The sequence below is a fragment of the Pleurodeles waltl genome, chromosome 2_1, assembly GCF_031143425.1.
Source record: "Pleurodeles waltl isolate 20211129_DDA chromosome 2_1, aPleWal1.hap1.20221129, whole genome shotgun sequence".
NCBI lineage: Eukaryota > Metazoa > Chordata > Amphibia > Caudata > Salamandridae > Pleurodeles > Pleurodeles waltl.
This window is the reverse complement of record NC_090438.1, coordinates 905,169,146-905,193,952: the sequence shown is the minus strand read 5'-3', so window position 1 is coordinate 905,193,952 and position 24,807 is coordinate 905,169,146. Positions and strand designations below refer to the sequence as shown.

The following is a 24,807-nucleotide window of genomic DNA, read 5'->3' as shown; positions in this document are numbered from 1 at the left end:
GCAACAACATTAAAATACATCAATAAGAGCACTAAATACAAATCACTGCCCGTCTATTACAAAAATAGATTAAACTTGTGCATCTTCTATGTGGATGTTAGTCACACAAAGTTAAGCATCAAATCAATAGTAACCTGTAAACACGTTTGCCTTGCTCTTCACCAACTTCTAGAAACTCTGTGCGCTCTGTTTGCAAACTAATATCTTCTTGAGGTTCATCTTGTATCAATGGAGTATCCTAGAGGCAAAACAAATATTTTAATTAGTACCTGTTTGACAAGCCCAGCAAAGGGCACGAAAAGTATCAAGATGTCAATTGCACTGGTAAAGCTGCCCCCCTAAAAGCACCAACTAATCAGTCAGAACATGATAGGACAAGACGGCCCGGGGCTCTCAAAGCACAAACAGTTGTCACACACTGTTATGAGGCATTAGGAGGTGGGGAATGAGTATTATGCCTCACAATCTGCTTCCAGAAAAGGCACCTAAAACCCCAGTTGGAAGGAGCAGAGTACAAAACAATTTCAGTACTTCTTTTTCATTTCTGGAAGTAAGTGTTGGGGAGTTGGTCGCGGGAGGGGGGGAGGTTTGGGTTGGCAACTTCTCTCCAAAAGCAGCACACCAGGCTTGGTCCTGGAGTGGACTTCTATTGCCACATAAGCCTCCCCAACATCTACCATGAATTGTTTCTTTTGTGGTAAGACCACTTTAAAGCTGGACTGGATACTCACTTGCTCAATGAGGCCTGTGGTTAGCACTAGAGAAGCACACGTGTGAGGGAGACGAGTGAGAGAGAAAACACAGAAAGGCTTCAGCTGCGAAACTGTGGAAGACAGGAACTTCCTTAAAGTCTGTAGATCCATTACATTTCATTAATTCTTATAAGAATTATCTGAAGAAACCTTGGAACAAAGACCTCAGCCAAAGTAAAATCCTTAAACTATAAGAAATAACTCCATGCAAGACACTTGTACTTCCTGTTTTTTTGCTAGAGTAAAAATGTTAAGTTGAAAAATAATTTTGAGCTTTTATTGCCACATGAAGGGAATTCACTCCCATCCCACCCTCACCAAAAGATAATAAAAAAGAAAAATTGAAATTCTTAAGAATTCAATCTCATTCTGGCAGACATTTTTAAAACAACTAAGCATGTACTGGGATGGTTTCTACCTTCCACCTATCCACCATTAAAGGCTTACATTTTTTTTAACTTTATAAAACAACCGTCAACATTTTTAAATTAAGCAAAACCTCCCACATGAAGTAAGTGAGCTAATCAAACTCTCAGAAATCGCAAGAATATTGCAAAGGTGCTACAAACCCCACAAATACATAGCTGGCTTGTGACTTCTAGTTTAATCCGTGCTACTGAAGGGTAGGGACACAGAAGCGATGACCGAGAGAAAGCTTTCATGTAAAAGTGGAATTTGGGATAGGCGACCTATGGATCAAAACACTAACTGGTCAGAGTAAGAGAAACCTTTGTCTATGAGCATTCTCTTTCAACTGTTATCCTGCGTGATCAAGACAGAACATACGTTCTGTGTTGTTTATGTACAGTACAGCATTCCCTCTTCAACTAATGGAATTGAGACTGACTTGAATACTGCCTGACCTGCAAACTGCGGAGTGGAGCTGAAGGTATGTTTGCATACCACAGAACTAGGGATTCTCTTGTTTTAGGAAAGAATAATTCAAGCAAAGGGTCCAAGATGTTACGGTCAAGTATACATTTTGTTTGAAAGAGGTTAGGACTGCAATTGTTTTCAGTGTGGATTAGTGGCTGTGTGTAGTTTTGGGGTTGTCTTTGTGCAGTTTGGATAAACTGCTTCCCTGGGATGCACTTTTGTGTGCCTTACCTTTGGTGTGCCTCCATTGAACTAAAAAATGTGTGAGTACTCGGGACGCGCTCAACGTTTTACTTTTAATTGTGCCAACAGAGCTAGTCTCTAGCTAGCAGGCTGGGGACACCCAAAGTCTACAATATTTTGAGTAACGATTGCGACTCTAGTTCAAGGGTAGCAGCCTTTATATTAACAGTACTGGATACTGACCACTGCATACCATCACACCAAATTGAAAATGTCACTTACCCAGTGTACATCTGTTCGTGGCATCAGTCGCAGTAGATTCGCATGTTCTGCAATAGCTCGCCATCTGGTGTTGGGCCGGAGTGTTACAAGTTGTTTTTCTTCGAAGAAGTCTTTCGAGTCACGGGACCGAGTGACTCCTCCTTTTGTCTCCATTGCGCATGGGCGTCGACTCCATCTTCGATTGTTTTTCCCCGCAGAGGGTGAGGTAGGAGTTGAATTGTAGTAATAGTGCCCATGCAATGGAGTGACTAAGTATGCACCTATTTAAGGTTGAGATGATACATATATAAATAATTGAAGGTAACTTCCAAACTGCTACAGGCTCCCGGGGAGGCGGGTGGGCACATGCGAATCTACTGCGACTGATGCCACGAACAGATGTACACTGGGTAAGTGACATTTTCAGTTCGATGGCATCTGTCGCTGTAGATACGCATGTTCTGCATAGACTAGTAAGCAGTTATTTCCCCAAAAGCGGTGGATTAGCCTGTAGGAGTGGAAGTAGTTTGAAATAATGTCCTTAATACGGCTTGACCTACTGTGGCTTGTTGTGCGGATAACACGTCTACACAGTAGTGCTTGGTGAATGTGTGAGGCGTAGACCATGTGGCTGCCTTACATATTTCTTGCATTGGGATGTTTCCTAGAAAGGCCATGGTAGCACCTTTCTTTCTGGTTGAGTGTGCCCTTGGTGTAATGGGCAGCTGTCGTTTAGCTTTAAGGTAGCAGATTTGGATGCATTTAACTATCCATCTGGCTATACCTTGTTTTGAAATTGGGTTTCCTGCATGAGGTTTTTGAAATGCAATAAAGAGTTGTTTAGTCTTTCTGATGTTCTTTGTTCTGTCAATGTAATACATCAATGCTCTTTTGACATCTAATGTATGTAGTGCCCTTTCAGCTACGGTATCTGGCTGTGGAAAGAACACTGGAAGTTCCACTGTTTGATTTAGATGGAACTGTGAAATAACCTTTGGCAAAAATTTAGGATTGGTCCTTAGGACGACTTTATTTTTGTGTAGTTGTATAAAAGGTTCCTGTATAGTGAACGCCTGAATCTCGCTTACTCTTCTCAGGGAAGTAATGGCGATGAGAAATGCCACCTTCCAGGTTAGGAACTGTATGTCGCAGGAGTGCATGGGTTCAAAAGGTGGACCCATAAGTCTAGTTAGGACAACATTTAGGTTCCATGAAGGAACAGGTAGTGTTCTTGGTGGTATAATTCTCCTAAGGCCCTCCATGAATGCTTTAATGACTGGTATTCTATATAGGGAAGTTGAATAGGTAGTCTGCAGGTATGCAGATATTGCTGCAAGGTGAATCTTAATGGAAGAGAAAGCTAGGTTAGATTTTTGTAAGTGAAGCAAGTAACCCACTACATGTTCTGGAGTTGTGTGTAATGGTTGTATTTGATTAATATGGCAGTAGCAAACAAACCTCTTCCATTTACTTGCATAGCAGTGCCTGGTGGATGGCCTTCTTGCTTGTTTTATGACTTCCATACATTCTTGGGTAAGTTGTAAGTGCCCGAATTCTAGGATTTCAGGAGCCAGATTGCTAGATTCAGCGATGCTGGATCTGGGTGTCTGATCTTTTGGTTGTGCTGTGTCAACAGATCTGGCCTGTTGGGCAATTTGATGCAGGGTACCACTGATAGGTCTAGCAGCGTTGTGTACCAGGGTTGCCTTGCCCAAGTTGGTGCTATCAATATGAGTTTGAGTTTGCTTTGACTGAGTTTGTTTACCAGGTAAGGAAGGAGAGGGAGAGGAGGAAAAGCGTAAGCTAATATCCCTGACCAGTTCATCCATAGGGCATTGCCTTGGGATTGTTTGTGTGGGTACCTGGATGCTAAGTTTTGGCATTTTGCGTTCTCCCTTGTCGCAAACAAGTCTATCTGAGGTGTTCCCCAGAGTTTGAAATAAGTGTTCAGAATTTGGGGGTGAATTTCCCATTCGTGGACTTGTTGGTGATCTCGAGAGAGATTGTCTGCGAGTTGATTTTGTATCCCTGGTATAAACTGTGCAATTAGGCGAATTTGGTTGTGAATTGCCCAATGCCAAATTTTTTGTGCTAGCAGGCTTAACTGCGTGGAGTGCGTCCCTCCCTGCTTGTTTAGATAATACATTGTTGTCATGTTGTCTGTTTTGACGAGAATGTATTTGTGAACTATTATTGGTTGGAAAGCTTTTAGTGCTTGAAAAACTGCTAGAAGTTCTAGGTGATTGATATGCAGTTTTGTTTGATGTACGTTCCATTGTCCTTGTATGCTGTGTTGATCGAGGTGTGCTCCCCACCCTGTCATGGAAGCATCTGTTGTTATTACGTATTGTGGCACTGGGTCTTGGAAAGGCCGCCCCTTGTTTAAATTTATGTTGTTCCACCACAGAAGCGAGAGGTAAGTTTGGCGGTCTATTAACACCAGATCTAGAAGGTGACCCTGTGCTTGAGACCACTGTGATGCTAGGCATTGTTGTAATGGCCTCATGTGCAGTCTTGCGTTTGGGACAATGGCTATGCATGATGACATCATGCCTAGGAGTTGTAATACCATCTTTGCCTGTATCTTTTGTGTTGGATACATGCGTTGTATGATGGTGTTGAAATTTTGAATTCTTTGTGGACTTGGAGTGGCTACTCCCTTTGATGTGTCTATTATGGCTCCCAGGTATTGTTGTACCTTGCGTGGCAGAATTTTGGATTTTGTGAAATTGACGGTGAACCCGAGTTTGAAGAGGGTTTGTATGATCTGATTTGTGTGATTTGAGCACTGTATGAACGAATGGGCCTTGATTAGCCAGTCGTCTAGATATGGGAACACATGTATTTGCTGCCTTCTTATGTGTGCTGCGACTACTGCTAGACATTTGGTAAAGACTCTTGGTGCGGTTGTTAATCCGAAAGGCAGTACCTTGAATTGGTAATGTATTCCTTTGAATACAAACCTTAGGTATTTCCTGTGCGATGGGTGTATTGGTATATGGAAATAAGCATCCTTGAGGTCTAAAGTTGCCATGTAGTCGTGCAGTTTTAGCAATGGCAATACTTCTTGTAGTGTGACCATGTGGAAGTGGTCTGATTTGATGAAAGTGTTCACTACTCTGAGGTCTAGGATTGGTCTCAGCGTTTTGTCCTTCTTTGGTATCAGAAAGTACAGTGAGTAAACTCCTGTGTTTATTTGTGTGTTTGGCACTATTTCGATTGCATTCTTTTGCAATAGTGCCTGCACTTCTATCTCCAGGAGATTGGAATGGTGTGTTGTTAAATTTTGTGCTTTTGGTGGTATGTTTGGAGGGAATTGTAGAAATTCTATGCAATAACCATGTTGGATAATTGCTAGAACCCAAGTGTCTGTAGTGATTTCCGCCCATGCTTTGTAATAATGACCTATTCTTCCCCCCACTGGTGTTGTGTGGAGGGGGTGAGTGACATGTGAGTCATTGTTTAGTAGTAGGGGTTTTGGGGCTTTGAAATCTCCCTCTATTTCTAGGGAATTGCCCTCCTCTATATTGTCCCCGAAAACCTCCTCTATACTGTCCCTGGTAAGTGGACGGTGTCGCTTGTGAGGTGCTGGCTTGTGTGCTTTGACCCCGAAACCCCCCTCGAAAGGGCGTTTTACGGAATGTGCTGTAATTCCCTCTGCTCTGCGGGGAGTAGAGTGCGCCCATGGCTTTGGCAGTGTCCGTATCTTTTTTGAGTTTCTCAATCGCTGTGTCCACTTCTGGACCGAACAGTTCTTTTTGATTAAAAGGCATATTGAGAACTGCTTGTTGAATCTCTGGTTTAAATCCAGACGTTCGGAGCCATGCATGCCTTCTGATAGTTACAGATGTATTAATTGTCCGTGCAGCTGTATCTGCAGCGTCCATGGAGGAACGTATCTGGTTGTTGGAGATGGCCTGTCCCTCCTCAACCACTTGTTTTGCCCTATTTTGGAAGTCTTTGGGCAGATGTTCGATGAGATGTTGCATCTCGTCCCAGTGGGCTCTGTCATAGCGCGCAAGTAGTGCCTGGGAGTTCGCGATGCGCCACTGGTTTGCAGCTTGTGCTGCGACTCTCTTACCAGCTGCATCGAACTTGCGGCTTTCTTTATCTGGGGGTGGTGCATCTCCAGATGTGTGAGAGTTGGCCCTTTTCCTAGCTGCTCCTACAACAACAGAGTCTGGTGGCAGCTGTGTTGTGATGCAAACCGGGTCCGTAGGAGGCGGCTTATACTTTTTTTCCACCCTTGGTGTGATTGCCCTACTTTTGACTGGGTCCTTAAATATGTCTTTTTCGTGCCGGAGCATACCAGGGAGCATAGGCAGGCTTTGGTATGAGCTGTGGGTGGAGGAGAGTGTGTTGAACAAGAAATCATCCTCGACCTGTTCTGAGTGGAGGCTTACGTTGTGAAATTGTGCTGCTCTAGCCACCACCTGAGAGTATGCGGTGCTGTCTTCTGGTGGAGATGGTTTTGTAGGGTATGCCTCCGGGCTGTTATCTGACACTGGGGCGTCGTATAGGTCCCATGCGTCCTGATCTTGGTCACCCTGGCTCATGGTGGTGTGAGCTGGGGAGTGTGATGGCGTTTGTGCTGGTGAAACGTTAATTACGGGCGGAGGAGAGGGTGGTGGTGTAACTCTTTTCACCACTTTTGGTTGTGGTGCTTGTTCCGTCTGGAACTCCAACCTTCTCTTTCTCCTAATGGGGGGAAGGGTGCTTATTTTTCCTGTCCCCTGCTGAATGAAGATACGCTTTTGCGTATGGTCCACATCAGTTGCTTGTAGCTCTTCCTCAAACCTATGCTTTTGCATTTGGGAGGTTAGCGAGTGCTCTTCTGTATAAGAGCCTGAAGCTGGGTCGCTTGCAGTTTGTTTCGGCATCGAAACTTTGTCTGCGTGTTTTTTCGGCTCCGAGGTGACTTTTTTCCTTTTCGGGGCCGAAACCTCTCGGCGTCGATCTGTTTCGGTGCCGCTGTCTCGGCGTCGAGCCATGTCGACACCGGCATCTCGGTGTCGAGGCTTGTCTCCAGCACTTTCTCGGTCCCGAGAAGGCTGCGTGCCTGTGTCTCGACCGGAGTCGGACGATCTCGGCACTGTTTGGGCCTCTTTCGGTGCCGAAGGTCGGTCACCGAATTTATGGGTCGAGCCATGGCCTGGTGGCAGTGGCGTCCCCTGGGCCTTGTAAATGTTTCTTTGTGTGGTTTTCGACGTCTTACTCACGGTTTGTGTATCGTCGAATCCTTCGGAGTCTGAGTCTTGGATCGAGAAGGAACCTTCCTCTTCTTGTTCCTCGAACTCCCGTTGGGCTGTCGGTGCGGACGCCATTTGAAGTCTTCTGGCTCGACGGTCTCGGAGTGTTTTTCGGGACCGGAACGCACGACAGGCCTCGCAGGTGTCTTCGCTGTGCTCAGGTGACAGGCACAGGTTGCAGACCAAGTGTTGGTCTGTGTAGGGGTATTTATTGTGGCATTTGGGGCAGAAACGGAACGGGGTCCGTTCCATCGGCGTTCTTCAGCACGCGGTCGGGCCGACCAGGCCCCGACGGAGGATCGAAAAACTACCCCGAAGGGCACCGGAGCTCTTCGATCTTCGATGCGGTGTGGAATCTAAGTACGCCGATCCCGAACGCAACAATACCGACGAAAATCTTCCGAAATTAACTAATTTTTTCCGTTCCGAAACTCGGAGCGACAGGAACACGTCCGAACCCGATGGCGGAAAAAAAACAATCGAAGATGGAGTCGACGCCCATGCGCAATGGAGACAAAAGGAGGAGTCACTCGGTCCCGTGACTCGAAAGACTTCTTCGAAGAAAAACAACTTGTAACACTCCGGCCCAACACCAGATGGCGAGCTATTGCAGAACATGCGTATCTACAGCGACAGATGCCATCGAACATACTATTTTATTACATTTGTAGGAGTAAGTTACAACTATGGTTTAGGAATCTTTTCTCAGCAGTCTGTCTGATCAGTGCAATCCCATTAGCCATAATTGAGCTCCTTATTTTTTAAACCTTTTTTATGGTTCTTTCTGAAAACCTAGCCACGTTTTCTGATAAAAGTAGAAGTAGAAAATGGATCTTTTGACCTGTATATAGCAATAGTTGACAAGTATCTTACAAATGTGATCTTGGGCATCGTATCTAAGTCAAGGACAAAGTCATCAATGAAGCAAGAAAACGATTATCCCTTGGTCCAGGGAGCAGAAAGAAAAACAAACATTTCTTTAAGTACAATTACAGTGCAGAAAAATATACGCCACATTTTAGAATATTTAAGGTAATTCAAGTACAGACTTAGGGCCCTGCTAGCTGGAGTGTAAATACCGGCTCTAGCCAATAACAAAACCGCAGTATTCGCAGGAGTGGTCTTACCTCTCCACTTTGAATTCCACATCTCAGAACAGGAGGGTTTGTGGGACAGCAAAGCGTATAATGCTACAACGATTTCTCAAGTTTACACCTATAAAACTTGTGATATGCAGTATATTCCCTTCACACATTTTGCCAAGCTTTACAAAGTGAATTTGTGTTTTGTAAAAACGTATGGTATTTTGCACTACTTGTAATTCTGATTTGGGCAGAACTGCCCATGTTGCCCAAATTGGTACCACAATCAGTAGAATGAGGGCCCTAGATGAGAAAAAGCGAGTTACTTAAATTACCATTCTCTTACACTGAATGATCAAAGAGCTATAAAAAAATAACATCTGATCGTAGCCAACACGTTTGATGTTTCAGAAGTCAGGAGAAATTTGCCCCTTCTGGTTGTAAATGTAAGGAATTGAAGAAGATAGGTTGTGATCATAAGAACGAATGAATTCAACTTCTACATTCTTTGAATTTATATCAAATAATAAGGAATTATTGGACGTGAGAAGAACGTATGAAGCATGCATGTACAAAACAGACTTTGAAGTGTCACATCCATTGCTTATTCGCACAACCAATGATTATTCTGGAAATGTGACATGGATCCACCTCTTTTGGGCTTTCTCTGGACATCTCTAGCATAAATCAACTTTTCTGTTCTATTGTTTATGAAGGGATTAGTAAGATGGTTTCCCATTTGCCCATGCAGGAGAAAACACCACAGGTATTTGGTGCCTACAGTAATTGCAAACATTTTATATGGGCGAGAAATACAGATTTGAAGCTTGGGATTAAGCATTGACTGTCTAAGCTTCCTACCTTAAAGAAGGTAGAAAAAACACTCACTGAGCTTTTATTTCTGGATTCAGCAGACCACTGCAAGGTGAAGCATTAATAAGAGATTTTTCTCTAAAAAGGCCAACTCCAGGAGATTCACGACTTCCTGTAGTAGAGAAGGGTACCTATGTGGGTAGATCGTGAGAACCTTTGCTCAAAGCACTTGTAGGAAGGCTTTCAAACCAAGAACATGTCTCATCTCAATGACGTGGAGTTGCAAGTTCAACTTGTTCTGCAAATTCAATTAACGTTATGTACAATGGACTCCCATCAAATGAAATCTGAAGTAATCTTTGGGTCATGGCATAGGGTTCTGGTAGCAAAAGGGATAGCCTACCAACAGATTTATATTTTGGTCATGAGTCCATCAGTGGAAGACAAAGAGATACTCACAAAAATCTCTCTTGATGCACAGGAATTGACTGCAGTGATCTACGAAACTGAGTTGACCTCTTCATGAGGACAGCCAGGTGAGAAATGCAGATGGAAAACTTGAGAAGGCTCAGCCAGCTTTCAGTTAAGCTAGAACAGAGATCGGTCTCTGCAACATTGAGTTAAACAAGTTACTTATCTCCGGTAATGCTCTTTCTGGTACAGATTATCCAGCCGCTGATTCCTTGCCTTTTAAAGATTCCCAAGGCTTCAGACTGGATCGGGAAACTTTTCAGCAGTACCTCTGCATGCTGATAAGTGACACCTGCCCGCTCTCTGCATGACCACCATTCCATCCTGGAAATGACGTATGGGCCTACAGAGATGCCACTCTCGGTCCCTGGCACCAGTTGCTTTTCAGACTGTATGCACCCCCACATGCAGAGCCCCAAAAGGAAAAAGGCAAATTAGTAGACAGTGTGCAGAGTCCTAGATGCGGGATCTTAATAGACAGGGTCCAATTACAGAATGGGGAGGATGGGAGGGTTGATAAGGAATCTGCAGCTGGAGTCTGTCCCAGAAGGAGCGTTCACGGAGGAAAGTAACTTGTTCTTCAGATAGAGACTACTTTCAACAGCAGATTCCTCATTTTTTTAACAGATTCCAAAGCAGTATGAATATGGAGGTGAGCCTGAGTGGATACAAACCAGACAGTCTTTCAGGTTGAGCGGGCAAAATGCCCCTGTTGGCAAACCTGAGTGTCCAGACAATAGTGCTTTGTGAACGTATGGAGGGATGCCCATGTAGTTGCCTGATAAATGTCTAGGACAGGGACTCTGTGTGCTGACAGTGGCTTTGGTCCTGGAAGAATTAGAATGCAGCCCCTACTGAAGGCTGCTTCTTAGTCAATGTGTAGCAGCTCTTTATGCATAGCATGACACAGCAGGAGATGGTTCTCTTTAGCACCATCCTGCATTGCTAAGCTCCAGAGAAGCCCACAAAGAGCTGATCTTCCATCCAGTGGTTTCTAGTACAATCCATGTAGAAGCTCAGTCCTCTCTTGGGGTCGAAGCAATGGAGTCTCTCCTCCTCTTTAGAGGGGTGAGGTGGAGCACAGAATGCCGGCAGGGTGAGGGTTTGATAGACATGGAACACCACCACAACTTTCAGCAGGAAGGATGTCCAAGTCCACAAAACTGGTTTGTCTGGGAAGAAGGTAGTGTAAAGTGGATTAACACAAACAGCCTGAATCTCACTTACCCGCCATGCCAAGGTGATGGCAACAAAGAGCACAGTCTTGATAGTAAGCAGCTGTGAGGAACAGCTGTGTGGAAGCTCCATTGAAGGGCACACTAGATAAGTCAGGACCAAACTAAGGTTCAACTGGGGGAATCACAAATGGAGAAGAACAAAATATATGTTGTAGCCTCTTCAAAAATCGCAACACAAACTGTGATTTAAACAGTGCGGGGTGATTTGGAAATGGTAAGAAAGTCGAGAAAGACAAAAACTAACCCTTAACTGTGCCCAAAGCCAATCCTTGCTAGGCAAGAAAGAAAATTAATAACAGAACATCAGTTCATGAAGGAAGACACTCTGGGGTGTGCCGAAACAAACCACAAATCTGTCACAAAGACAGGCATATACAGTTAAGATGACAGCACCCACCTTCAGAGAAAGGTTGTAGGTGTTCAGCTGTTGCTGTTCAATCTCCAAGCATAACAGTGTAGATTGCAGAGGCCTGGGTGCAGAACCCAACCCTACTGATGTAACAGCAGGTCCTCCAGGAGGTGCTGTCTCATTGGACATATGCTCATCCACAGGAGCTCTGGATACCTTACTCTTTTTGCCTAATCTGGAGCCACTAGGATGACCTGGTCTCAGTCTTCCCTGATCATCTAAAGAACTAGGGGCAGGAGTAGTATCGGCAGAAAGGCATACATGAGGACAGAGTTTCACTCATAGTGGAACAAGCCTCCATGAGTGAGATGCCTTGGAAATGAGCAGAAGTGCTGACTGTGTGTGTTCTCAATGGTGTCTAAAAGGTGGAGTCAAGGTTCTCCTGCTTCGCGAAAGAGACCTTTAGCCACCTCTGGGTAATACTGTTGTTCGTGATACACTAGATGTCGACGGCTGAGCTTGTGAGCTCTGGCATTCCAGGATCCTGCTAGGTAGTTTACCACCAGAAAAATTCCTTGGTGGATCAGTCATTTCCAGAGGTGCAAGGTCTCCTGAAACAGAGTCCATGACCCCCACCCTTCCCAGTTTGTTGCAGTACCACATAGCAGTGGTGTTGTCTGTGAACATCTACACCTGCACCAGCCTTCCCTTTGATGGCCATCAGGAAGGCTTTCAATGCCAAGCAGACGGCCATCCGCAACAGAAGGTTGATGTGGAGCAGAGACTCCGCTGGAGACTAGAGGCTTCTGGTCTCCACCTCTAATCTCAACCTCTCCCAGGTGGCTGCCCAAACCCAGAAGGGATGCATCACTCACTACTTTCAGTTCTGGTTGGGGAAGGGAGAGGGATCTGCCACTGACTCAAGTGCAAGTCAGCAACCAACAATGCAAATCTTTTGTGGTCTCCCCTGAAATCTAAATATGGTCATAGAAGTCCCTCGATGTTGGGCGCACTGGGTCTTCAGATACTACTGCAGAACCCGCACATGCCATCTGCATGCTTGACCAGCATAATACAGTCCCAGCAGCCTCAGAGTTGACTTAATTGAACTTCAGGATGAGGGTGAAGTATCAGGTTCACAGCCTGAATGTCCTGGGCAATTTCCTGGGGGAAAGGCAGGAAACCAAACCATGTCAAGAATGGCTCCAATTAAGAAGAGTGGTGTGACTTTGGCCCGTTGATAGTGAACCCCAAGGATGACCGAAGGTATGGCATAGTCTGGAGGTGGCTCATGACAAAGGGGAGAGCCCATTTCCAACAGCTGGTCATCGAGGTAGGGGAAGACAGATACCTCAGACTTCCAAAGATGAGCTGCTATCAATCCCATCACTTTCATGAACAACTGAGGGGCACTTATGAGACCAAAGGGTAGTAGGGCAAACTGGAATCCAGGTAGTGCTGGTGGGCTGGCAGGAGGGGGAATATGTAAATAAGAGTCCCACAGGCCTAATGCAAGCATCCATGTCTCCGACGTCCAGGGCAGGCAAGACATGGGCCAGGTGGGTATCTTGAATTTCTCCTTTCTGAGGAAGGGGTTAAGAGGGTGCAGGTCCAATATAGGGCAGAGGCCTTTGTCCTTCTTGGACACCAGAAGGCAGTGGGAATATCAACCAGGCCCTATTTCTGGAGCTGGTACCCTCTCAATAGCCCCTTTGTCCAAAAGGGCTTGCACTTCCTGTCACAAAATGGCGAGATGGTCCTCCACCAGTCGAAGTGGGGGCGGTGGAAGGTGCATCTGGAACAAAAGGAATGGAATGGTATACCCCCTGTAAACTATCGGCAGAATCCACCTCTCAAATTTGACCTCCTGTCAACCTGAAAAGAATCATCCAATTCTGACTCCCACTGAGTGGATGTGCTATGTCAAGGGCATGCTAAAAAGGTTTGGCAGGTGAGGCTGTGGTAGGTAAGGGGTTTTGAGACTGCACAGTACGCCGACCTTGGCCTCATGAGCGGTGCTCGCCTCGGCCACGGAATTGCTGAATGTCCTGAGGGGGAGGGGGTTGGAAAGGCTGGCGGTATGGAATGCCTCATCCAAAACTGCAAAAGGAGCACTGAAACTATTGCAGTTGACAAGGGGGGCGGAGAGGCCTAAGGAGCAAGTTGTAGCCATGCTCTCTTTAAATGGCTCGAGTGCAGAGTCAATATTGTTCCTAAACACACGTGTCTTGTCAAAGGGCATGTACATTAGCAAGGACTGTACTTGTAAAACCTAGCAGAACACAGACACATGTGGCAGCGAATGACGGCACTGGTGCCAATAGTGTGCCCAATGGAGTCAGTAATGTTCAAGCCACAATGAATTGTGAACTTTGACCGCATCAAAACCATATTGCCTGGGCCAAGACAGGGTGAATGTCACCAGGGACACCTTGGAGGACTTGAGCCACCAAATCTTAAAGGGCATGGGAGTAACTGCTCAAAATGTAGTTGCTGTTGAATGACCGAGGGCTAGGCTGGTTGAAGGGAACACCCCTGAATGTCTCCACATTTAGATTCCCAGTCAGAAGGTGTAGAGGGAAATGTGTTTGGATTAGACCAATTTGTGGAGGCCTGAACAATAGGGCTGTCTGGGTAAGGATAGTGCGAAAAAAAGCCAGGTTGCCCGAAGCAGGGCAAAGGCACTAGGAACTTGTCATCTAGCAGGCGGCGCAAATCAAGGTTTGCCCCTGGTCCCAATAAAGTGCCCATCAAAACCTTGTTCAATGGCAGCAGAGGCTCAACAGAAGTCAGTCAAGGTCCTAAGACCACAGCACATTTGTTTTGACCTCCATAGTAGGTAGGCGAAGGTCAAGAATTTCAGCTGCCCTACGCATAATGTAATGTATAAGGTGGATTCTTCTTTAGCAGGACCAGGAGAAGAAGGAAGCAACGGCAAAGCCAATAGGTCTCGCCTATGAGAGCTATTAGCTTTGGCAATGTTTTGTAGCGCGGATACCTTACAGTGTTGTTAAAACTAATGTAAGACAGAGCTATTATTATTTTTAGCCACACTGCTATACAGCACGGCTACAAATCAGTGCCAAAGTCAGCAATGCCCATCCTGTACAGCATGAACATAAGGCAATGGCAGAGTCAGTAGTCTCAAAGGCTAGACATACTGACTTTGCAAATGCTTATTAGGGTCCGGCACAAGTCCCCTGTGATTAGGGGCAAATCAGTAATCTCCCCTTGTGTGAAAAACATTTAAAAAATGATATTTGACAAAAAAATCTCATCACAACGCAATTGCATCCATGTATTAGGGAAAATACATTTGTAAGCAGATAACTGTTGACACAATAAAATCACGTAACATCTGTTGTCACAAATATCCATTTCATGAAGAAAATGGCTTATTTGAAGTGCATGTGGCACAGTAAAACAATAGCTACAAATGGCAAGAGGATCAACAAGGATGACAGATGACAGGAAAGAAAAAATAATAAAAAGCTGTAACTGAATCACAGTGTGATCAGTGAAGGACAGCAATCAAGATGAAGCAATCAGTACTTGGTCCATGCACCAGCTGAAAGAAAAGGAAGTAAAGCCAACATCCACTGGCCTATTAGAAGGCAGCAAATAAGAGTGATAATTAGGTCAACAAATGTTTAGCAATGAGCAGGCTGTAATATACAGAATATATTTTGCAAGGGCAAGGGCAGGCAACGCATGCTCTCTTGCAGGCGAGACCTTAATATAGTTGTCTCAGGAGAATAGTGAAGATCACTAGCTTAATGCATGGCTTCATACCAACTGTCATTGGTGTAGGGCTGAGCTAACTCATCAGCATGGTCATAGTCATCAGAGTCATTGCCAAAAACAGAGTTGACGGTGGGCTGCCTCCCTTGAGGAATAGGAACATCCAGTAGAGTAAGAGGTGCTTCGGAAGGATTTGGGCAGAATGTCAGCAGAGGTCAACGTGGGACAGAAATATAGGGTCCTCTTCCTCTGGCACCAATGGACCAGGGGCTGGAGTCGATGAACCAGGGGCCGTCACAGGTCTTGGGGTCAGTAGTGAGCCGGAGGCAGAAGGAGTTTGCAGGGTCCAACTGGCACCAACAACAAACTTTCAACAGGTTCCCAGACGGAGGGTCTTGCGGCTCCTTATGGCCTGAGGGCATGGTAGAGGGAGTTGGAAGGGATCCGAAATGCATAAGCCTAACTGTGCAGAGCTCTTCGATTTGATGTGGAGTGGCATTCAGACCTGGAATCTCAGGTTGTGCCAGCACAAGTTGCGGGATCAACTCCAAAGTCGACCAACTTTGGAAATGACATTGAGAAGATTGACACCACCCCCACACCTTCTCAGACGAATCCCATTTCCACTTCTTCAGTTTCTTTTTGGATTTACCTTAAGATTTGCGGCGCAGTGAAGACTGGCCTCTCGAGCTGCTCCGGCAACTCCAGGAACATGAACGAAATCAGGAACAAACTTCAGAGGCAGACTCCAATGTAGAGTTTTGCCTCACATTCCCTACTGGTCTTTGGGATCAGCAGGTCTTGGAATCGTGGCTCGACACTAGGCACCATAAGCAGACTTGGGTAGAATGGGTTGGATCCATGACAGTCATCTGTTTGCAACAGTCCAGATAGGACTTGAAACCTATAGTTTTGGAGGGTGACATCCCTTGCACACTGTAGAAAATTCTGAGGTACAAGTATCGAAGGAGACAAAGAGGGAGCTTCAGATATGCGTCTGGTCCCACTGAAAGGAACTGACGAATATAGGCCTGAATGTCATTTCCGGAGAGAATGGCATCTGTGCGTAGCTGCAAGGAGCCACCTACTGTTGCACAGAGGTACTAGTGAAAAGTATCCAGATCCAGTATGATACTTGAGGAATAATCAAAAAGTGAGCAATCTGAAGCTAGAAGTCTCTTTAAGAAATGGAAACTTACAAATATCATGATATATAGATCCCCAGGTGCAAAATGCCCCCATTCACAATTCTTTGCCTTGTTTAACTGGTCAGAAGAATAACATGGTACACCAAATTCTGAAACCACCAGGCTGACCGCAGCAGTTATGGCAGATAACTTACTGAGTGGTAGAAACATCAATGTTACCATGGATTCAACTAGGGACACTGGTGACTGAACTCACTTGGATTGATGTAGAGAAGACATTCATTAGGTCATTGAAAAGCTGTGAACAGAATGGCTGATCTGCGTCAAATGGGACTGCCAGGTTCAGAAGTTGGGTGCCCTCTTTATACTGTTGGGCAAAGGTCAACTAACTTCCCACTTTCAGAGGGGCTGCTAGTCTTCCCTGAACAGTCCAACAGCTTCACTTGATGTAGAGGTAGCTGCAGCTGCTTGAGGTAGCTTTAGAAGCCAGGCTATAGCCCCCAGCTCTCTGAACTGATCAAATAGTTTTTTGTTAGAACAGATCATTGCTCTCAATTGGGAACAATAATGCGACCTGGTGTCTTAAGCTTTTTTTTAGTTACTCACAACTCCACGTGGCCAAACATCAATCTCCGTGTGATTTATAGCTGAAAAAGAAGCCAAGTTGCACCAGACATGAGATTTGGTGCTAGAACAATGTTCATGCATGGCCAATGTATGAACACTTTGTATGGTTTTGAATCTAAAAAAAACTATCAGCCCTCAGGAGCCGCAGCAACTCTGCTCTCTATTGTCAACTAGCAGCTATTTACATTCTAAATTCAAAATGAGCGGGACTCGACCAGAAAATTGTACCCCGCAAAGCAAACCAAGTAGTTTTGCTGGTCTCTAACATCTATCTGTGGTACGATATACATGGTTGAAATTCAGAAAGCTACAGTATAAAATGCCACAGCATTATAATAATGAGGAGAGGAAAGAAAAAAACATCCAGAAAAATGCTTCCGAGTACCAGAGAAAATAATGATGAAACCATTAAGTGCAAGGAAGACGTTTACCATCCTCACTAATCAGAGGGGGAAAAAAAACGTACCTGGTGAGGGTGCATAAATACATAAAATGGGAACATGCTCACAAAGGAGTGTTAGACTGTGCAGAGACCAGATTTAACACGTTAGTGGACTATTTACTGTATTGCCAATAAGTGGCAGCCTCTTTGAACAGCTGTGAAAAGGGCAGAGCCAGAATTCAAAATAAAAAAAATCTTCTCTCAACACATATCAGCAATTCGCAGATGGACCAAGTCCAACAAACAGGCAGATGTTAAGCCAACCAAGTGGCTGATATTATTCAAGATGTGCGAAAATGGCAGTAAAGTGGGCAAGGTGAATATCTTCCAAACTAAAAGGCTATTCTGAGAGCTGAGTTAATTCCAAAGGGACTATTCAGAACTAGCAAAATACAGTGCTTTCAACAAATTGTAGTTTTTGCTAAAGTGGAATATGGAAGGACACATCGTACAAATCAATAGCATAGAGCCAATTTCCGTGAAAAGATAAACTCCTTAATAACTTTATTAAGAGACAGTCAACAGATCAGTACTGGTCCTGGTTTACACAGACACTGTGTTTCACAAGTGCAAAACACTGCCCTTTTTGACAGACAGCACTGACTACATGATGCACAGTTCTATGACTCACGTTCGAGACTCATGTTCAAGAAAGTACTGAATGACAAAATCCTTTAAAGAGTATCAGTTGACAATGCACCTGTAAAACAAATCCATCAGAAAAATCACTGGTGGGAGAACTGGTGTTCCAGCTGTTCAAACACTCACACTCTTGGACCTGGATGGTTACAATGAGATGCTCCATGGCCTTTCACGATTCTGCACTGGTACCCGAAAGAATGGTCCTACATGCCATATCAAATATTATTAAGGGCTGGACGAAATATGAACGCTTCACTCCCATCCTGATGGAACTTCATTGGCTCCTCTAAGCAGTCTCATACCATCGGCTAACCAGCTGCATCGTTTACAAAGCCACAATGAACAGAACCACAACTTATCCTATGGACAAGCTCACCAACTCTGGTGGCGCTCAGCACACCTGCAGTCAGGCCACCATCAGAAAGAAGACTAAGAAGTATAAAAAAGAAAAAACAAGGCAGCACTGAGGAACTGGTACAACATTCGACCCCACCCATCCATAACAACCAAACCAATGCTGCTCCAATTTAGGTAACTGCTGAAGACAGACAAGCCATTTTGAAGAACAGTAACCCAAAATGCAGTAAAAACCCAATAACCAGCTACTTCTCCCATCACTCGCTGAATGTATGCTTGCTTTTGACCCTGTAAAGACCACTGCAGCCTTTTTGGCTAGGTTTGCACTATAAAAATAAAACAAACATATATAAACAAAGACAAGCAAAAAATATGTCTTCCTGCAAATTTGTAATTTTTTGATAAACTCTCTACGCAGCATGGAAGAAATGAAATTAAAAACTAAATATAGTGCATGCAAAGGAGAACACAGAACCAGAATGGGAAACAGTCATTACAACGCGGTCATTACCACACATTACAGTTACCATGGAGCAATTCTCATGCATATTCCTTTAACATGAATATACCTTTACCATGCATGCCTTTACAATGAATTTTGTTGTAAAGGCATGAATAGTAAAGGCATAGGCATGGTAAAGGTTTTAGAGGTTAGTATTACTTTTTTAATTTTGTAAAGGCATGAATAGTAAAGGTGTATGCGTGGTAAAGGTTTTGCAGGCAAGTAAAGGTAAGTATTAGTGTTTTTTTTTAAGTATATATGGAAAATGTCACTTACCCAGTGTACATCTGTTCGTGGCATGAGACGCTGTAGATTCACATGCTGTGCATATCCCGCCATCTAGTGTTGGGCTCGGAGTGTTACAAGTTGTTTTTCTTCGAAGAAGTCTTTTCGAGTCACGAGATGGAGGCACTCCTCCCATCTCAGCTCCATTGCGCATGGGCGTCGACTCCATCTTAGATTGTTTTTCCCGCAGAGGGTGAGGTAGGAGTTGTGTATATAGTAATAGTGCCCATGCAATGGAGTAAGTATGTATGTACATAATGTGACTAAAAGTGTTATGTTTACAAATTTACAAATGTACAAGTTACATTTTTTTTTTAATCAACTTATAACGGCTACAGGCTCCCGGGGAGGTCGCATGTGAATCTGCAGCGTCTCATGCCATGAACAGATGTACACTGGGTAAGTGACATTTTCCGTTTGATGGCATGTGTAGCTGCAGATACACATGCTGTGCAAAGACTAGTAAGCAGTTATCTCCCCAAACGCGGTGGTTTAGCCTGTAGGAGTTGAAGTTGTTTGAAATAATGTTCTTAGTACTGCTTGTCCTACTGTGGCTTGTTGTGTTGTTAACACATCCACACAGTAATGTTTAGTGAATGTATGAGGCGTAAACCATGTGGCTGCCTTACAGATTTCTGTCATTGGTATATTTCCTAGAAAGGCCATGGTGGCACCTTTCTTTCTAGTGGAGTGTGCCTTTGGTGTAATAGGCAGTTCTCTCTTAGCTTTAACATAAAAGGTTTGAATACATTTAACTATCCATCTGGCAATGCCTTGTTTGGATATTGGATTTTATGCATGAGGTTTTTGGAAAGCTACAAACAATTGTTTTGTTTTGCGAAACTGTTTGGTTCTATCAATGTAGTACATTAGAGCTCTTTTTATGTCTAATGTATGTAATGCTCTTTCAGCTACAGAGTCTGGTTCTGGAAAAAAAACTGGGAGTTCCCCTGTTTGGTTTAAGTGGAACAGTGATATAACTGTTGGCAAAAATTTGGGATTTGTGCGTAGAACCACTTTATGCTTGTGTATTTGTATAAAGGGTTCCTGTATGGTAAAGGCTTGTATTTCACTTACTATTCTGAGAGATGTGATAGCTATTAGGAAGGCTACTTTCCAAGTTAAGTATTGCATTTCACAAGAGTGCATGGGTTCGAATGGTGGACCCATGAGTCGCGTTAATACAATATTGAGGTTCCACGAAGGAACTGGCGGTGTTCTTCGTGGAATGATCCTTTTTAGACCCTCCATAAATGCTTTTATGACTGGGACTCTAAATAGTGAAGTTGAATGTGTAATTTGCAGATAGGCAGAAATTGCTGTGAGATGTATTTTAATGGATGAAAAAGCTAACTTAGATTTTTGTAAGTGTAGTAAGTAGCTTACAATGTTTTTAGCGGACGCATGTAATGGTTGAATTTGATTATTGTGACAGTAATAAACAAATCGTTTCCATTTATTTGCGTAGCAATGTCTTGTAGTAGGTTCCCTAGCCTGTTTGATGACCTCCATACATTCTTGTGTAAGGTCTAGATGTCCGAATTCTAAGACTTCAGGAGCCAGATTGCTAGATTGAGCGATGCTGGATTCGGGTGTCTGATCTGCTGTTTGTGTTGAGTTAACAGATCTGGTCTGTTTGGCAGTTTGATATGAGGAACTACTGACAGGTCTAGTAGTGTTGTGTACCAAGGTTGTCGTGCCCAAGTTGGTGCTATTAGTATTAGTTTGAGTTTGTTTTGACTCAATTTGTTTACTAGATATGGAAAGAGTGGGAGAGGGGGAAAAGCGTAAGCAAATATCCCTGACCAACTCATCCATAACGCATTGCCCTTGGAGTGAGGCTGTGGGTACCTGGATGCGAAGTTTTGGCATTTTGCATTTTTTCTTGTTGCGAATAGGTCTATTTGCGGTGTTCCCCAGTTTTGGAAGTAGGTTAGTAGTATCTGGGGATGAATTTCCCATTCGTGGATATGTTGGTGATCTCGACTGAGATTGTCGGCCAACTGGTTTTGAATTCCTGGGATGTATTGTGCTATTAGGCGAATGTGATTGTGAATCGCCCAATGCCAAATCTTCTGTGCTAAGAGACACAGTTGTGATGAGTGTGTGCCTCCCTGTTTGTTTAAGTAATACATTGTTGTCATGTTGTCTGTTTTGACAAAAATGTGTTTGTGGGCTATTAGCGGTTGAAATGCTTTCAACGCTAGAAACACTGCTAGTAGTTCTAGCTGATTTATATGAAGTTGTTTCTGCTGAGTGTCGCATTGTCCCTGGATGAAGTGTTGGTTGAGGTGTGCTCCCCATCCTACCATGGAAGCATCTGTTGTGATCACGTATTGAGGCACTGGGTCTTGGAAAGGCCGCCCTTGATTTAAATTTACATGATTACACCATTGAAGCGAGGTGTGTGTTTGGCGGTCAATCAACACTAAATCTTGAAGTTGACCCTGTGCTTGTGTCCATTGTGTTGCTAGGCACTGTTGTAAGGGCCTCATGTGTAATCTTGCGTTTGGGACAATGGCTATGCATGAGGACATCATGCCTAGTAGTTTCATCACTAATTTTACCTGATACTTTTGGTTTGAGTGCATGCTTTGTATTACGTTTTGGAATGCTGGTACCCTTTGTGGACTTGGAGTGGCAATCCTTTTTTTTGTGTTGATTGTTGCTCCTAAGTATTGTTGTATTTGAAACGGCTCTAAGTGTGATTTTTGGTAGTTTAGTGAGAAACCCATTTTGTGAAGGGTTTCTATGATGTATTTTGTGTGTTGAAGACACTGTTTTTGAGTGTTGGTTTTGATTAACCAATCGTCTAGATACGGGAATACGTGTATGTGCTGTCTTCTGATAGGTGCAGCTTCTACTGCAAGGCATTTTGTAAATACTCTTGGTGCTGTTGTTATCCCGAATGGTAACACTTTGAACTGGTAATGTACTCCTTGGATTACAAACCTTAAGTATTTCCGGTGGGAAGGATGTATCGTTATATGGAAGTAAGCATCCTTGAGGTCTAATGTTGACATGTAGTTTTGTTGTTTGAGCAATGGAATTACGTCTTGAAGTGTCACCATGTGAAAGTGATCTGATTTGATGTAAATATTTAATGTTCTGAGATCTAGTATAGGTCTCAGACTCTTGTCTTTTTTGGGTATGAGAAAGTACAGAGAGTAAACTCCTGTCCCTTTCTGTTGGTTTGGTACTAATTCTATTGCTTCTTTTTGTAGCAATGCCTGAACTTCTAGTCCTAGAAGATCTATATGTCGTTTTGACATATTGTGTGTTTTCGGTGGGACGTTTGGAGGGAATTTGAGAAATTCTATGCAATAACCATGCTGGATAATTGCTAGGACCCAAGTGTCTGTTGTTATTTCCTCCCAATGTTTGTAAAACTTGGTTAGTCTCCCCCCCACAGATGTTATGTGTTGGGGATGTGTGACTTGGAAGTCACTGCTTGTTTTGAGGAGTTTTGGGACTTTGTAACTTTCCTCTATTCTTTTGGAATTGTCCCCCTTTATATTGTCCCCGAAAACTTCCCCGCTGATACTGGCTCTGGTAAGTGGGTCTTGTTTGTGAGGCTGTGGGTTCTGTGCTTTGTCCTCGAAACCCCCCTCTAAACTGTGTTTTTCGAAATGTGCCTCTGCTCTGTGGGGAGTAGAGTGCGCCCATGGCTTTGGCCGTGTCAGTGTCTTTCTTAAGTTTTTCGATCGCAGTGTCCACCTCCGGCCCAAACAACTGCTGTCCGTTGAATGGCATATTCAGCATAGCTTGCTGTATTTCTGGTTTAAATCCTGATGTACGCAACCATGCATGTCTCCTTATTGTTACTGCTGTGTTGACAGTTCTAGCAGCTGTGTCTGCAGCATCCATTGCTGACCGTATCTGATTGTTGGAGATACTCTGTCCTTCTTCTACTACCTGCTGTGCTCTCTTTTGGAACTCCTTGGGCAAATGTTCTATAAAGTGTTGTATTTTGTCCCAATGGGCCCTATCGTATCTGGCCAACAAAGCCTGTGAATTGGCAATACGCCACTGGTTTGCTGCCTGTGCCGCCACCCTCTTGCCTGCTGCGTTGAATTTTCGACTTTCTTTATCTGGAGGTGGTGCATCTCCTGAAGTATGTGAGTTCGCTCTTTTGCGAGCTGCCCCTACTACAACTGAGTCCGGTGTTAGCTGTTGTGTGATGTACACGGGGTCTGTTGGTGGCGGTTTATATTTTTTCTCCACTCTTGGAGTAATGGCCCTTCCTTTTACAGGCTCTTCAAACACTTGTTTGGAGTGTTTTAGCATTCCGGGTAGCATAGGAAGACTTTGATACTGGCTGTGTGTGGACGACAGTGTGTTAAAAAGAAAGTCGTCTTCAATGGGCTCAGCATGCAGGCTGACATTATGAAATGCCGCTGCTCTCGACACCACCTGTGCGTAGGCTGTACTATCCTCTGGTGGCGACGGTCTAGCTGGATAACATTCAGGACTATTATCTGACACTGGTGCGTCATAAAGGTCCCATGCGTCAGGGTCATCTTGACTCATTCCTGTATGAGTTGGGGATTGCATCATTGGTGGAGTGGCTACTGGTGATGGTTGCGGAGAGCATTGTGGAGATGGTGGCGGGGTTACTTGTTTAGCCACCTTTGCCTGTGGCTGCTTGTCTTTTTCTTGGAAGGCAAGTTTGCGTTTCATTTTAATTGGAGGGAGAGTACTGATCTTCCCTGTTTCTTTTTGGATATGGAGCCTTCTTTGTGTATAGTCTGGCTCTATTGTTTCCAATTCCTGTCCAAATCTATGTGTCTTCATTTGTGTGGACAGTCCTTGTTCCTCAGTGTAGGAACTTGTTTTCGGTTCCGAGGCCGGATGTTTCGGTATCGAAACCTTTTCGGCTGCTTTTTTCGGTTCCGATGAAACCTTCTTTACTTTTGGCGTCGTGGTCTCTCGGTGCCGACCCATTTCGGTGCCGCTATCTCGGTGCCGAACCTGCTCGGAGCCACTATCTCGGGCCCGAGATTGCTGTGTGGCGGTATCTCGACCGGAGTTGGATGACTTCGCCACAAGCGTGCCCTTTTTCGGTGCCGATGATCGGTCACCTATTTTTCGGGTTAAGCCATGGCCTGTTGGCGGTGGCGTCCCCTGGGCTATAGTGGTTTTTTCGTGAGTTTTGTATTTCAACGTCTTACTCACGGTTTTCGGCGTTTCTTCGGGATCGATCTCATCCGAGTCCGATTCCTGGATGGAGAATGTTTCTTCCTCCTCCTCGAAACGCTCTTGTCCTGTCGGCGCCGACACCATTTGCAGTCTTCTTGCTCTTCGGTCTCTTAGTGTCTTCCTGGACCAAAACGCTCGACAGGCTTCACAAGTATCTTCCTTGTGTTCCAGAGACAAACACAAGTTACAGACCAGATGCTGATCTGTATATGGATACTTGTTATGGCATTTTGGGCAGGAGCGGAATGGGGTCCGTTCCATCAGCCTTGAAGAGATACGTGGCCGGGTCGACCAGGCCCCGAAAGGGGGATCGAAAAAACCCCAAAGGGCCACCGGAGCTCTTCAAAAGTCAGTGTCGATCTGTTGTAACTAACCCAATACCGAACGCAAACAATACCGACAATTTTTCTGAGATTCTAACTAACTTTCCGACCCGAAACACGGAGCGAAAAGGAACACGTCCGAACTCGATGGTGCAAAAAAAAAACAATCTAAGATGGAGTCGACGTCTATGCGCAATGGAGCCGAAATGGGAGGAGTCCCTCGGTCTCGTGACTCGAAAAGACTTCTTCAAAGAAAAACAACTTGTA

The 24,807-nt window shown here is 44.4% G+C and overlaps 1 protein-coding gene across 3 annotated transcripts in view; it reads right to left on the bottom strand.

The window, feature by feature from the left end:
* ZNF236 (zinc finger protein 236) overlaps positions 1–24,807 on the bottom strand; it is a 1,086,161-nt gene that overhangs the window by 575,886 nt on the left and 485,468 nt on the right. For all 3 annotated transcript variants that reach the window (XM_069218833.1, XM_069218835.1, XM_069218834.1), the window contains one exon: positions 135–238. In XM_069218833.1, the coding sequence (XP_069074934.1) occupies positions 135–238 (104 nt within the window). The remainder of the gene's footprint in view (positions 1–134; positions 239–24,807) is intronic.